The sequence below is a fragment of the Hordeum vulgare genome, chromosome 3H (assembly GCF_904849725.1).
Source record: "Hordeum vulgare subsp. vulgare chromosome 3H, MorexV3_pseudomolecules_assembly, whole genome shotgun sequence".
NCBI classification, from domain to species: Eukaryota; Viridiplantae; Streptophyta; class Magnoliopsida; order Poales; family Poaceae; genus Hordeum; species Hordeum vulgare.
In genome coordinates, this window is record NC_058520.1 from 467,992,440 (window position 1) to 468,006,252 (window position 13,813).

General features: G+C 48.2%; 2 protein-coding genes and 1 long non-coding RNA gene across 5 annotated transcripts; 2 read left to right on the forward strand and 1 right to left on the reverse strand.

Annotated features, from left to right (window-relative positions):
• Positions 1-2,752: 2,752 nt before the first annotated feature.
• LOC123444317 (B3 domain-containing protein Os03g0120900-like) lies at positions 2,753-6,812 on the forward strand. 3 transcript variants are annotated; one of them, XM_045121004.1, is made up of 5 exons: positions 2,758-3,084; positions 3,842-4,294; positions 4,694-5,018; positions 5,137-5,526; positions 5,611-6,812. In XM_045121004.1, exons 1-5 carry the CDS (start codon positions 2,782-2,784, stop codon positions 6,588-6,590), a joined length of 2,451 nt encoding a protein of 816 aa, XP_044976939.1. In that variant the 5' UTR covers positions 2,758-2,781; the 3' UTR covers positions 6,591-6,812. The 3 variants fall into 3 exon arrangements, with proteins under 3 accessions (XP_044976937.1, XP_044976939.1, XP_044976938.1); XM_045121003.1 differs by having other exon boundaries at positions 2,761-3,084; positions 5,095-5,526; XM_045121002.1 differs by having other exon boundaries at positions 2,753-3,084; positions 5,095-6,812.
• On the reverse strand, positions 6,792-13,543 carry LOC123444316 (putative ABC transporter B family member 8). The gene is made up of 9 exons (XM_045121001.1): positions 12,904-13,543; positions 12,631-12,685; positions 12,358-12,536; positions 10,137-10,594; positions 9,511-10,051; positions 9,244-9,423; positions 7,861-9,138; positions 7,334-7,740; positions 6,792-7,241 (listed from the first exon to the last, which is right to left on the reverse strand). Exons 1-9 carry the CDS (start codon positions 13,150-13,152, stop codon positions 6,890-6,892), a joined length of 3,699 nt encoding a protein of 1,232 aa, XP_044976936.1. The 5' UTR covers positions 13,153-13,543; the 3' UTR covers positions 6,792-6,889.
• On the forward strand, positions 10,573-11,967 carry LOC123444318. The gene is made up of 3 exons (XR_006630977.1): positions 10,573-10,662; positions 10,751-10,853; positions 11,318-11,967. It is a non-coding gene; the product is annotated as an uncharacterized LOC123444318 (long non-coding RNA).
• Positions 13,544-13,813: the final 270 nt, after the last annotated feature.

A 13,813-nucleotide genomic window follows, 5' to 3' on the forward strand; every position in this document is an offset into this window, starting at 1 on the left:
GACCAAATGGAGGCAAGAAAGATGCAAAAGAAAAGAAGAAGAATAGAGGAGATGATAATTTGAAGAATGCTATGGAAAGTATTGCGAAGTCAAGAAAGGAAGCGAACAAGGTGAGGATGATGGCAAGGAACCAAGATGCGGTGACCGAGAAGAGGAGGTTGGTGGTCGAGGAGAGGAGGGTGGCGGCCGAGGAGAGGAAGGTGGCATTGGAGGAGAAGAAATTGGCCATGGAGGAGCGATCTAGATTGTTGGAATGGGAGAAGAACTTGTTCTTCATGGACACATCTACCCTCGATGAGAAGCAAAAGGAGTACGCCAATCTTGCGTGTGAAGAAGTCTTAGTCCAAAAAAGAGCCATGGCCATGGGAGGCATGAGAGGCATGGGTGGCATGGGTGGCTTTGGAGCTACCATGGGAGGCATGGGGGCATCTACGAGAGGCATGGGTGGCATGTGTGGCATGGATGGCTTTGGAACTACCATGGGCGACATGGGAGACATGAGTGACTTCGGAGCTATCATGGAAGGCATGAGTTTTCGGCCTCTCATGGGAGGCATGGGAGCACCTCCGGGTCACATGGGTGGACACATGCCTTTCGATTTGCCTCAAATACCTTCGCATGATGCGGCACACAATAATGAAAAGGAGGAGGAAGAATCGTCTTCGGACGAGGATGAAGAATCGGAGAAAGAGGAGGACGATGATGATGTGGCATGATTGTTGATGTGCCATTTTGTTTGTGTGAATTTTTGTGTCATGAACTTGGTTGGGTGATTTTGGACTTGGTTGAATAATAATGTGCCATGATTGTGATGTGCCGTGCAATTGAATTATACTATGTCTTTATTTTACATATTTATTTAATGTTTGAAACATCATCATATTATTAAAATGAACATATAAAATTTTATTTACAAACTTCTGCTGTTTGCGTGTGTTGTAAGTTAACGCGTCTGCTGAAGGTTCTACAGCGGTCGTTGGAGCCAGGCCTCTTCCGCATGTAAGGCCAACTCCACCGCACGACCCCATTCTGTCCGGCCCCGTTCATTTGGGGTAAAAGGGACAAACAGGTCGGCCCAACGCGAGACGACCCGGACCCATCTTGTCCATTTTGTGTCCGGCACGATCCATTTCGAGCGCAAACTTGCGCGGGATATGGGTCGCGGCGAACATCAAACGGACGTGCGCTCGTCCGCGTCGGGGACGCGTGGCACACGGCCACCTACCTCCCACCCGCCCACATCAATGCGCACGAGCGGCCGGGCCCGCCTGTCATCCGCCCAGGGAACGGTCGCGGTTCTTCTTAAATGGGGAAGCCGTGGACCGGTCGTTGTCCACAGTTCCCATCGCCACCCCGCGGCCTCCTCGAAACCCGACAGCCACGCACCCTAGCCTCCTCCTCGAACTCGCCGACCGCCCACCTCGCAACAGCCATGGGCCTGTGGAACTACGGTCGCAAGGGCACCCACGACCGTGAGGCTGGCTCCTCGTCGGGACGCCGCCGCGGCTCCGTGAAGGAGGAGGCCGCATCGCCACCGTGCCAGGCCAACGCTCCCTTCACCATCGCTCCTAGGCCCGCCGGCCATCGCGACCGGCAGTACCAGTGTTGAGGTATGCCGACTCTACTGGGAGACGAGGACACTGGTCCCGTGGAGCGACGTCCACCTCCCCAACGCGTGGCACCTCTCCGCCGACCGCGTCCCTATCCCGCCGGTGCTGACGAGCGGCCGTGCGCGCCGCGAGGAGATCGAGCGCCGCCGCCTCCTCCTCCCCGACGACCTCTACTACGACGAAAGGTACATCGCCGACTCCACCCTCTGGGACACCTGGCTCAGGGACGAGCATGACGTGCGGCGTGCCTCCTACTTCGCCGGCACGGTCTCGGGGCCGCGACGGGGACGGGAGGTGCGCGGGCGTACACGGGTGCGCGACCTCACTCCCACGCCGTCGCCTTCCCCGTCTCCGTCATCACCTCCACCTCCTCGCATGACGGAGGAGGAGGAGGCTCGGCTCATGCAGCGCGTCATCGAGGAGTCCATGACGACGCATGATGAGCGCCAATGGCCGGGCCTGGACCGCGTCATGGCCCTCTCTGCGGCCGGCGACGTTGCCATCCCCGAGCAGATGGAGGAGGAGGAGGAGGTGGCCGCGTTCCCTCCGGAACTGGTGGGCGCGTCATCGGGTTGGTCGTGCACCGCGCCGGAGATGACGCAGGCAGTAGGGGCCGTGAACTGGCGCCCCACGCCGCCGCTGTCACCGGAGCGGGAGGCCTCGCCACGGGAGGAGGTGCTGCAGGCCAGCTTCCAGCCCGCCCCCGCGCACCAAGGACCGCCGACCCACCTCTAGACGCCGCCGGCATACGTCGACCTCGTCAACGACGACGACGACGACGACACCGTCGGCGAGTGAATACGGCGACGGCGACGGCAACGACGGACTTCTTTTTCTTTCATGTTAATTATGTTAAACTGGGTCGTTTTGTGACCGTGAAAACTAGGCTGTTTTTAATGTTAATATTATTATGTTTCAAGTTTTTGAACTGCGTTTATTTATTTTTAGTTAAGTTTTTCTATTTTTTAAATCAAGTCCAACACAGACATGATTTGGGGTGCGGCCGCGCGGTGGACGCACGCACGACCCAACGAACAGAGGCGAACATGGACGGATCTATTACCATCTCAAACGGACAAAATTTGACTAAACCGGACGTTTGTTTGGAGTCGTGGATGGAGTTGGCCTAAAAACAGCAATTTTCGATTCTCTGATAGCTAGTGTGAGACGGATGCAGTTTCCAAGCCTGACAAGCCGTGTAGGCGTACACATGACGTGGCGAACTAGACGCCAGGTGGAAGGCAATAAAGAAGGAGCGCTTTCCGCGTTTGACAGGGCCGGAGAAGCGGCGGTGATTCTGCCGAGGCCACTCCGACCATCACTACCACCCAACCACCACCCCAGCACTCGCTCCTCTCCTCGAGCCATGAACATGGGCGGAGATCGATCCGCGGGATTCCCCGGGGAAGAAGACGAGGGGAGGCCTCGGCCTCGTTTCTTCAAGGTCCTCGTCGGCGACTTCGCCCGCCGCCTCGTGCGTGCTCCTCCCTCCCCTTCCCTCCTCCTCTGTCTCAGCTGCTGTGGTGGTTGCATTGCATGCGCGCGCCTTTTGGTCCGCCCCCTTCATCAGAAAGGGAAAAGAAAAGGGCCAGCCAAGAACGCGATTGGGCTGGGTTCCCCCGCTCCACTTCCCCCCCTCCCTCCCGCATTGCGTATGCCGTCGGCGAACGTGCTATCCGGTAGTAGGTGGAGTGGAGGGGAGGCACCCAGTGCTGCTAAATCTTGCATTTTCTTTTGTGGATCGGATGCTCCATGTGAACACCATGTCTGTTGTCTCAGATAAAGAAAGGAATCCCATGGCTGCATGTGCGTCTTCCTAGAAAAAGAAATGGTCTCTTTGCATGCGCATGCGTGCGATTTGTAGTAGCATTTTTAACTTGATGCGATGCAGTGCGGGCAGGTAGTTCCAAGCTTCAGATGGCGTGCTTGTTTATTTATGTATAAACATCATCTTTACCCAGGAAACACAGCAATCTGCCAATGTCTGATAGGCTAGGCGACATCGATTTCCCTCTGCATGCGTGTTCTGCAAATCAAATGTGAAAGTATATAAAGCTTCACACTGTGAGCATGCACTTTTGGTTTTAAATCGCATACACGACTATGACTCTCTGTTTTGCCAATGTGAAAGCAAAGCCTCACATTGTGTCCTGCAAAGAGTGCATGCTGCATTTGCATCTTGACTTTTTATTCGCAGTGTATACTCATGGCTGGTTTGCTTCCACATGTAGGAGATACCTCGAGACTTCCTCGGTCACATTCCAGAGATGGGCCTCGGGGGCTCCAACGTCCCGGCGGCACCACCGGTTAAGGCCACGCTTAAGCGTTCAGAAGGGAAGACTTGGGCCGTTGAGCTAGAGAAGGTTGATCGCGGTGTATTTCTGACCACCGGATGGCCCAAGTTTGTGGTGGAAAATGCTTTGAGGGAATATGAGTTCCTCCTCTTCGGATACGACAAGAAAATGCATTTCATGGTTTCGGTGTTTGGTAGGAACGCTTGTGAGAAAGCAGTCCGGTCTTCAGGAATTGGTGCTCAAGCTACTACAAGTCTAGAAAGGAAACTCCCATGTGATATATTCCTCACTTGTAAGCGAGGATATACTGGTGACGAGCTAATGAAGACCACTAATAATCCCAGGCGGAGTCACTCACTGGTTATGACACCAGATCAATCTGATACAAAAGTAACCTTCTGTTCTAATATTGAGTAAATAATTAAGTAAATTTGGTACAAGCCAGATTTCCCCCTTTATATTTTGCCTACTCTCTTGTTTGTATGGATTCACTCTGTTGTCCAAATAGTCTAGATAAGTTTTATTTGCAAGTGTGTTCACAAGCTTATTTGGAATCATATATAGAACACATTATCATCTGTAAAAGAAAAACATGAAATTATCTTCAACTCGGGAAGCTTAGGGATCAGAAGATCGGATTCTTCATGTCAAGTTAGAAACTCCTAAAGTCATTTTATTTTCACATGTCTCACATTGGGTTCACAGAGGAGCAGAGGTTTAAAATTGTTGATTATCACCTTAGTAGTATTTTTTGTCTCCTTAAACTGATAATTTTATATCACTTTTTAGATAGTCCCCGTCCGAGGGAGTACTCAAGGGAATGTGCATATCCCTTCACAGAGTTTCGCTGACATACATCTTCATGAAGTAGATGGTTTGAAGGATGAGTTAAAGACATACTTATTGTCGAAGGTGCCAATGGATGATGATAAAGCTAAAGCAATCGCTGAAGTAATGAGAAGATTGCATGTTGACAGAGTGACAGTTGACTTATTCTGTGCTACACTCTGTTTGTACAAGTGGAACTCAGATGCGGCTGCAGAGGTTTTCAACACATGTAGAGGAAAACCACAAATTCAGAACCAGTTTCTAAAGCAGAAACTTGTTCTGCAATGTAAGTACTTTTATTATCTCATTTTCTACCATTTTTGCATCTGGCATGTTGAAACACATCTTTTTTGATTGATCAGTTGATTTTATAAAGAGGGAACTACGACACTTCTTCCCTACAGGGGATGATTGCTCTCCTCAAACACATGATAGCAGGAAGAACAGTCTTGTGGTTCCTAACGTATCGACTCAGCCACAACAATATTACCTGCCAGCAGTGAAGAGCAAGCTAGTTGACGACCATGAGTTATGTGATTTGCTGTACAAACAGAAGAGGAGAATAGTCAAGTGGCGACCACAGCGAATTTCTGAAACACCGCGGAGATCACCACGACTGGCACACTTGAAGAATTCCTGTGGTAGCACAGAGAGCGCATTGAAAGAAAAACCTGAAGTGTTGGAATCTTCACTATCCAGCACAACAGATCGGGTGGAGGACAGAACAGGGCAAGCACATTTACTCTACGAGAAGCCAGATCGTGTTTCCAAAGGAGATAACCAGCATGCTATAGGTATTCTTGGTCTCTTCTTAATCAGAACCTACATCTGCCTTCTAACACCTTATACTGCAGTTAAACCAATTTGTGTCTTTGTAGGTTCCTTATCTCTAGACTTCAAGAGACTCAAAAAAACACTATGTGAGTCGGTACTAAGTGAGAAGCCTCAGCATCATCAAGAAAATGAGGAGAAAATCGATCAAGGAAATAATGGAGAAATCTTTGAAGAGCAAGTCGATAGAAATGCTGCAGAGACTTCTGAGTCGTTCATGGGGAGGGATTGTATAGATTCCTCACCGCCGACGAAGTCCGAGGTGTCATCTATGAGAATAAATGAGTTATGTTTGACATGGAAGCCCTCAGTACACACCAATTCCTTTGAGAATGTGTTACTTCATATTCAATGCAACAACTTTACGAAGACCATCACACACGTTCAGGGAATCATTCGCGGTTCTCCTTCAGACCTACATTGTTCGGCTATAATTGAAGCTGTTGTGCAGAAAGAAATTCTTAAGTGGGACTCATGTCTTCAGGATGTTGATGCTCAAAGGGTAGTGATTGCGTTACTGGAGCATGCTAAAAAAATCAAGGAGATTCACAATTTCAATATGGAGAGCCGAAAGGAAGAGTTTTCCACAAAGCTACAAGATCAGCTGAAGTGGCAGCTCAAAGAACTTGAAGGCGTATGCACTTCCTTGGAATTTGATTACAAGAAAGCAACATGTGATAGTAACATAGCTGTCTCGACATCGCAAGAACAGAAGAAAAAATTGCAGGCCCTTCAGTATGAGATCAAAGGCCTGCAGCAGTCCATGATGATGGAGGATGAAATACAGAAATTGGTGCGTCAAGTTGCTGAGCATGAGAGTTTAGTCCAGAAGTCTTTAATGGAAAGAGTAAGGGTTAAGACCGTTCTAAAGAGCTATGCGCAGATTCTTGTCGAAGTAAAAGAACGGCTAGCCTCCAATGAACTTGGATTAATTGATGTCGATGCATTGGTCAAAATAGAGATGGATAACTTGAGGAAGGAGATCGAGATATCCAAAGGAAGACTCCTAAATATCATTTTCAAGTAATAGTGGAGAGGTGGCCATGTTCAGTTGTAGGTATTTCTTCTTCTGGGTATTTCTTCTTCTGGCTATGTTCCACTCTGCTGTAATCCTTTAGCATTGTTCTACAACTTAAAATCCGCAGCATAGAGGAGAATGACATTAGTTTAGTGCAAGCCTCCTGCTTGTTTTCTGTTGTTTTAGTAAACACTTCCTAAGTTAAGTTGATGATCGAGAATTGCTCCAAAACTTATCAAGGAGTGCTGATATTATACTATATTAGGCTATGATATCACTTATTGCGGTAGTTCCGTTATACAAGCAATTTATTTCTGAAGGGTTGCCAGGTTAAAGAATGCCCCCTTCTTGTTCATGAGCTGTGGGTAAGTACCACGCTCAATCACCTTGCCCTCTCCTAAGAAGGCTATTGAGTCTGCATTCTTGATTGTGTTTAGTCGATGTGCCACTATGATTGTGGTCCTCCCTGTCATGATCCGATCAAGTGCTTCCTGCACCACTTGCTCGGACTGTGCATCGAGAGCACTTGTTGCTTCATCAAGAAGTAGTATAGCTGGATTTCGGATTATTGCCCTCGCAATTGCAATTCTTTGCTTCTGTCCTCCTGATAGCTGTATGCCATGCTCTCCACAATCAGTGTCATATCCGTCCTTCAGAGATCTGAAAAGCCATAAGCTTTAAATTTCATATGTTCGATAGTGGGAGTACATAGCTTAATATATATGCAAGCGGGAAATATATGTAAGACTTACGAGATGAATTCATGCGCATTTGCGGCTTTAGCAGCTTCGACAATCTCTTCTTCATCAGCTTCTGGTTTACCAAAGGCGATGTTGTCCCTGACACTGCCAGAAAACATTGCAGGCTCCTGACTAACTAAAGCAGTGAATCCTCGATACCAAAGAACATTCATCTCCCTCACATCCACACCGTCGATCCTTACAGCACCTCTATCAACATCATAGAACCTCTGGATCAAACCTATGATTGTGGATTTACCACATCCACTTCTCCCCACCAGGCCAATACTTGTTCCTGCTTTGACATCCAAGCTAAAATCTTGCAGGATCAGGCATTGTGGTCTTGTTGGATATGAAAAATCCACCTTTTTGAACTCTATTCGTCCTTGTATCTTGCTCTTCGGATTGTCCTTTTCCACCTGTAGTATAGCCATGTTAGAATTTTCTCTTACAGCAATCTAGCATCCTAGAAAATATTATTTTCTGCTAGGCTGCTGATTTTATTCTACACAATGCTCATGGGAGTACAAATGTGTTACCTGTGAATTTTGCGGAGAGATAGATTTCCTATCTAGCACCTCAAAAACTGAAGCAACAGCATTTGCTCCCTTTGCCAGGTCAGATGTCATGCTGCCAGCATCAGCGATCAGCTTTCCTGTGCTCACCAAGACGAAGAAGGTTTTGAAGACATCACCTGCTGAGATCTCCCCGGACTGTGCCAATTTCCCACCATACCAGAAGTCCAATGCCCATGATAAGAATGTGAGGCACGGCGACAGCCCTGTGGTTATCCCTGCTACCCATGACTTCTTCCTTGCCTTCCTCAGTGGTTCCTCTTGCGTATGCTCGAAGAGCTGAAGAATCTTTGATGAGCATCCAAATGAGGTCACCATCCTGTGGTTATAAACAGCTTCTATGGCAATCTGAGTACTTTCATACTGAGCCTTTGCCAAGTCCCTCGACACATTTGAGAGAACTATCTTCTTGGCATAGTAGCATATCATCGTGCAGGGCTGTACAGCAATCATGACAAGGGCAAGTTTCCATGCTACTATGAGGCCCATTGTCACCGCAATTACAATCCCACAAGCTGTTTGAAGTAGCAGGGAGATTCTGTCTGCGACAAGGGTTTTGACAAGAGAAGACTCGTCACTTAGCCGAGAGCACAGCGAGCCACTTGAATTTGTGTCTTCATCAAACCATGCTGCCTCAAAGGTTAAGATCTTCTCAAGCACCTGGACTCGGATACGCCTAACTAGATGCTCCCCCATGTAGGCGAAATTGTAGTGCTGCAGTAGATTGACAGCAATGGATACCAGGGACAGTGAGCAAAAGATCAATGCATAGCGGCTGATGATTGCGTTCATCTCATTGTGGTCCTGAACAAAGAATGCAGCAATCATCCCTCCGATGGTTAGAGCATAGGTGGGCTGCAAGGAACCATATACCAATGCAGAGATGCTGCCTATGAGTGCTTGCTTCCACTCTGGTGCATTCATTGCAAGAAGCCTGGAGAAAGACGGTGCAGGTGGGGAAACATATGACTCGGTTTCCTTTGAGAAACCTGGCGTGAGTGGCATGGGACTTGCTCTGGACATGCTGAGACGGCTGGCACTGGTCCTTGCTGCTGAGGAGGCCCTAAATTGGTCAGTTTCTTGATCTATGTAGCTCACCATCTTCTGCAATTTCACAAGTCGTGAATATGGGCCACCCTTGTTGATCAGCTCATCATGCGTCCCAATTTCAGCTATTCTACCCCCATCGACTACCGCAATTTGATCAGCATTCTTCACGGTGGAAAGCTTGTGAGCTACGACCTGGTCAGTATTAATTAAGGTATAATGAGTGCTATAGTGACAAAGGATTCGTGAAACTCTAAGTTTAGCATTCTAAAGTAGGAAGAGCCGAGGCAGTCAATATACCAGTGTTGTTCTTCCCATAGATGCTTGATCAAGTGCATGCTGCACTAGCTTCTCAGACTCTGAGTCAAGTGCGCTTGTGGCTTCATCAAGCAAAAGTATAGCAGGGTTCTTGAGGACCGCCCTTGCAATGGCAATGCGCTGTTTCTGGCCACCCGATAGCAACGCTCCACGCTCACCAATCTGCAAGCACAGTGAAATCACCAATAAGGCAGGGGAGACAGGGAATTAAGGTGCTTGAATGTTTTTGTTTCCATATGATGAACATACCTTAGTCTCATATCCCTCAGGAAGCCCCATTATGAAGTTGTGAGCATTCGCTGTCATGGCTGCTGCATATAGTTCATCCATGGTTGCATCTGGTTTGCCAAATAAGATGTTCTCTTTTATGGATGTGCCGAACAGTGCATGGTCTTGGCTGACAAGTCCCATCTTGCTCCTAATCGACTTGAGATTAAGTTTCTTAATGTCGATGCCGTCGACCTTGACAGTTCCTTCACTGGCATCATAGAAGCGCTGTACCAGTGCTATTGCGGTAGACTTGCCGCTGCCACTAGAGCCAACCAGAGCAATTGTTTGGCCAGCAGGAATCTGGAGGTTGAAGTCTTTGAGGACTGTCATATTAGGCCTGGACGGGTAGACAAAGCGGATGGACTCAAACTCAATCTCTCCACGGACTTGATCCAAAACAAGCCCCTTTGGGTCGTCATCATTGATCTGGGGCACACGGTTGATCCGTTCGAGAATTCTCGTGGCAGCAACGGAGGCCTCGATGAAATGTTTTAGCTCCGGGAGTGCCATTCCAAGGGATCTGCAACATTTCAGAATTTTTACAGTTAAGGTTCTATTCTACATAATCAAAAGTCAGTAGGTGAGGAGGGACATGAAGAACATACAGGCCACCCAGAACAAAGGAGATTCCTGCAGCGTATATCCTCCCTCCGCTTTCATGATGGTACATCACCAACCGGCTGCCATACCAGGCGAGGAATGCCCAAATGGCGAAAGAAAGACCGGTGAATCCGACAGCGAGTCCCTTGGCAATGCCCTGCTTGATCCCTAGGTTGATGGTCTTGTCGAGGATTGCCGTGTACCTCTGGATGATCCCTTTCTCTGCAGTGAAGGAGTAAACGGTCTTGATGGAGCCTAGCGCTTGCTCCACGAGGGAGTTTGCCTTGGCGTACTCGCGGCGCGACTCGCGGGAGAGGTACAGGAGGTACTTCCCGTAGATGAGACCGGGGATAATGAGGAGCAGGACCAGAGGGTAGGAAACCAGAGCCAGCCTCCAGGAGAAATAGGTGGAGAAGGCGAGCCCGGAGACGAAGACCGTGGAGTGCATCAGAAACAGAGGAACCTGTTCATTCAAGGTAAAAGAATCAAGGAAAACAGTCAGTTCTGCTGCTATTTCCTCTCACGTTCCAGGTCTAGTTCCTACTGTTCCTTTTCCAGAATTGTTTTTTGAGCTCTTTTACGGTACCTTGCAATCACTATGAACCGTTTATTTCTATAGATCTAACGGTGAAGATCAATCTATACTGCTCGTTTCCGTGAGCAGTATATATGCGGAACAACCGGGGGCAGATGAGCAGTATACGGGATCTGGGGGCAAAATCGTAAGTTACATGTTGAACAAATCCCAATGACTCTTCCTATATATCTGGATCCGGCTGCCGGTGGTGGCCATTCGAAACTCCCATGGCAGCCCGTGAGCCGTGGCCATGGGTTATCCCAGTGCTCCACGCCCAGAATCCCCATGTAATACACACACTAGTAAGAGGCTTCGACGTGCTACTCCTCGGGCGTTGAGCCACGGGCCATGACAACCATGGTGGAGGTGTCGATCCTATGCAACTGCATAGAATTGGAAGCCGCAAGATTCGATCCTTTGTCATATATATTATCCACTGGACATTATCTGGCAGCATTTACACAAAGATTTTCTCACACAAGTTCAGTTAATAAGAAATCCAATACGACAAAGCTGATTTCATCCACTTTTCACGAGCTAGCCCATCCTATTCCTGTTCTTGTTTATCCCCTTCGTGTTGACTCTGCTGTTACATTCCGTCCTGATCAGAAATTCTCTAGAGACGAGAAAACTGAACCGATGGATTGCTTGGAAAGAAGGAAACACATGCATACAAATCCTAGAGCGAGAGATGATTTTTTGATGGGCAGCTCATGCGAACAACAGAGAGAAGGCAACGCGTCGTAGGTAGAGATCGGTTCATCACCAGCTGCAGCAAGCCCAGCAGATGCAACAACATAGAATCCAAGAGGGAGGTAAAGCTAGCTTTGTTTTGAATGAGCGACGTGAAGATACGGGCGAGCACCGGCCGGCAGCTAAGTGTACCGGACCTGTGTTAATCTTACGGTAAATTCTAATTTTGGGCTAAGGAGTCAATAATACCCTAAAAAATCGACGGCCAGATTTATCATATACTGCTCACCACCTAATTTTTTACCAGGTCAGTGTTTCCGAAATTAACCACAGCACTATGTTTCTTCTGTCTTGATGGCTCCAGCAGATATGTTTATTTTTGGAATTATTTTAATGCAGTCGTTATTATAGGAATCATCTCAACATTCCATGCTTTGTCAAATGTGCTCCCATATTCCCTCTGCTGGTCTACCTTTGAGGAAAACCGCAGAACCCGGAATATGCTTGTAGCAGTAGCATCATTGTTTCATTTGCATTTTTTTTCTTCTTAAAACGAGATACACTAATCTCTCACTCTCTCTTTCCTGATTCTGTGGTTGGGTAGCATTGATAACTAGTCAAACAATTAGATTCAGCACTGATTCAGTGACGGCCTAGAGTGGCAAGGTAGGTAGGAATGCCACCATGACAATTGACAAAGGAACTTTTCTCCTGTCCTTGGTTCGTCTCGTCTTTATAAACAAAGCGCTGCTAGTACTACATGAATCAAGAAGGAAGAAGGTTCCAAGTCCCAAGGCGAATCTACATGTGGATCCAACAATATAAAAGGCGAGGCGTGCGTGACTTGTGAAGACTGGGTAGCGCGTAGTAGTACGTATGATCAAGGAAGGTCGTTGAAAAGCAAATTAACCAACCAAGACCTAGGGGGTTTGACTGGTGTGGTGTGTAGGTAGTACCTTCTCGCTGAGCACCTCCTGGATGAGTGAGGCGTCCTTGGAGATGCTGTTGATGATCTCCGAGGTGGTGGCCTCCTGCGAGTCGAAGAAGGCCACCTCCTGCCGCAGGATGGCCTCCAGGTACAGGTGCCTGATCCGGAGCACCTGCCTTTCGCTCGTCCGGCTCCAGCAGTATCCCTCTGGGTGCGTCCGTGCGTTCATAGGGGTACATACAAGTTAGTATTATTGTTGAAGCAATCTGGCGAGCTATGCAAATCTGTATATGAAGGTTACCCATGGAGGCCACCACCAGGATGGCGAACGCCAAGTAGACGAAGTTGAGGCACGACTGCACCACACAAAATGGAAGCAACAACTCTAGTGTCAGCAGCGCAACCGGCACTGGGAAATTTCGAAATGTGCACAAACGAACTGCAACGTCCTTGTGCTGTTCACTTAGGCCTGTTCCGTTTTGTTTTTGTTTCTCGAGCGAGAATCCCGGTGAATTCTCTCCTCTGAAGTTCATTCATGTGTTCCAACCAACAGTGAAAAGTGTAATTAACAAACCTTCTCGATGTCATGCATGAAGTGCGCGCTGGTGGCACTGCCCTGCTGCTGGGCGTGGCCGCGCCCCAGCGAGTTCATCACGTCGCTGGCGAAGATGAGGAGGAGGTTGGTGGAGCAGCCGTCGCCGATGGCGCCCAGCGTGCCCAGGGCCATGAGCACCACGTCCACCCGGTCCGCGAACTTGAACAGGCCCCGGATGCTCCGCCGCTCGCCACCGCCACCGCCCGTGGCCGCCGTGCCGGGGCTCATCTTTGATTCTTGTAAGTAGTCTGCCGGGATGGGTATCGGTAGCGGTGGCACTAGCCAGCCAGCACCGATCGCTACAACGCTTTGCTGTGCTTGCTGCAATGCAATGGACCGGGCAGTGGGGCTTTATATAGCACAGGATTACACGCGCGCGTGTGTTTTCCGGTCCGTTCTTAACTTTGCTTTTGAAAAGTTGGTCGGTTAGAGCGTCCTCTCCTCCCTGCGCTGCGAAAAATAAATTAGAATGATATGATGTTTTGAAGGCCCACAAAGTAAAAGCAGCAACATCATAAGCACTGAAGTATTTTCCTTTTTGTGAATAAATTCTTGCATTACTCAAAGTTTAAGAGTTACAATCATGTCCAATAATATCAGCCTAGCCAAACCGCGGTTTGGCGTTGCGACCTACCAAAGTTGACCGTGAATGACTAGCACTATTATAGTTTCGACAGATATGAGTAATGCAAAAATCTCTCTCACTCATACTACTAACGATCTCTCTAATAATAAAAGCATATTTTGATTTGTTTCCTTGTTCACCTTTGATCATTGTGACCGCCTTCAAACAGTCGGATTCAATCTGAACAGGTAGACTACTCCATTGTAATGCCAGCTTAACACGTTCAGAGATTGCTAATAACTTAGCTTTTAAAATATCAGTACA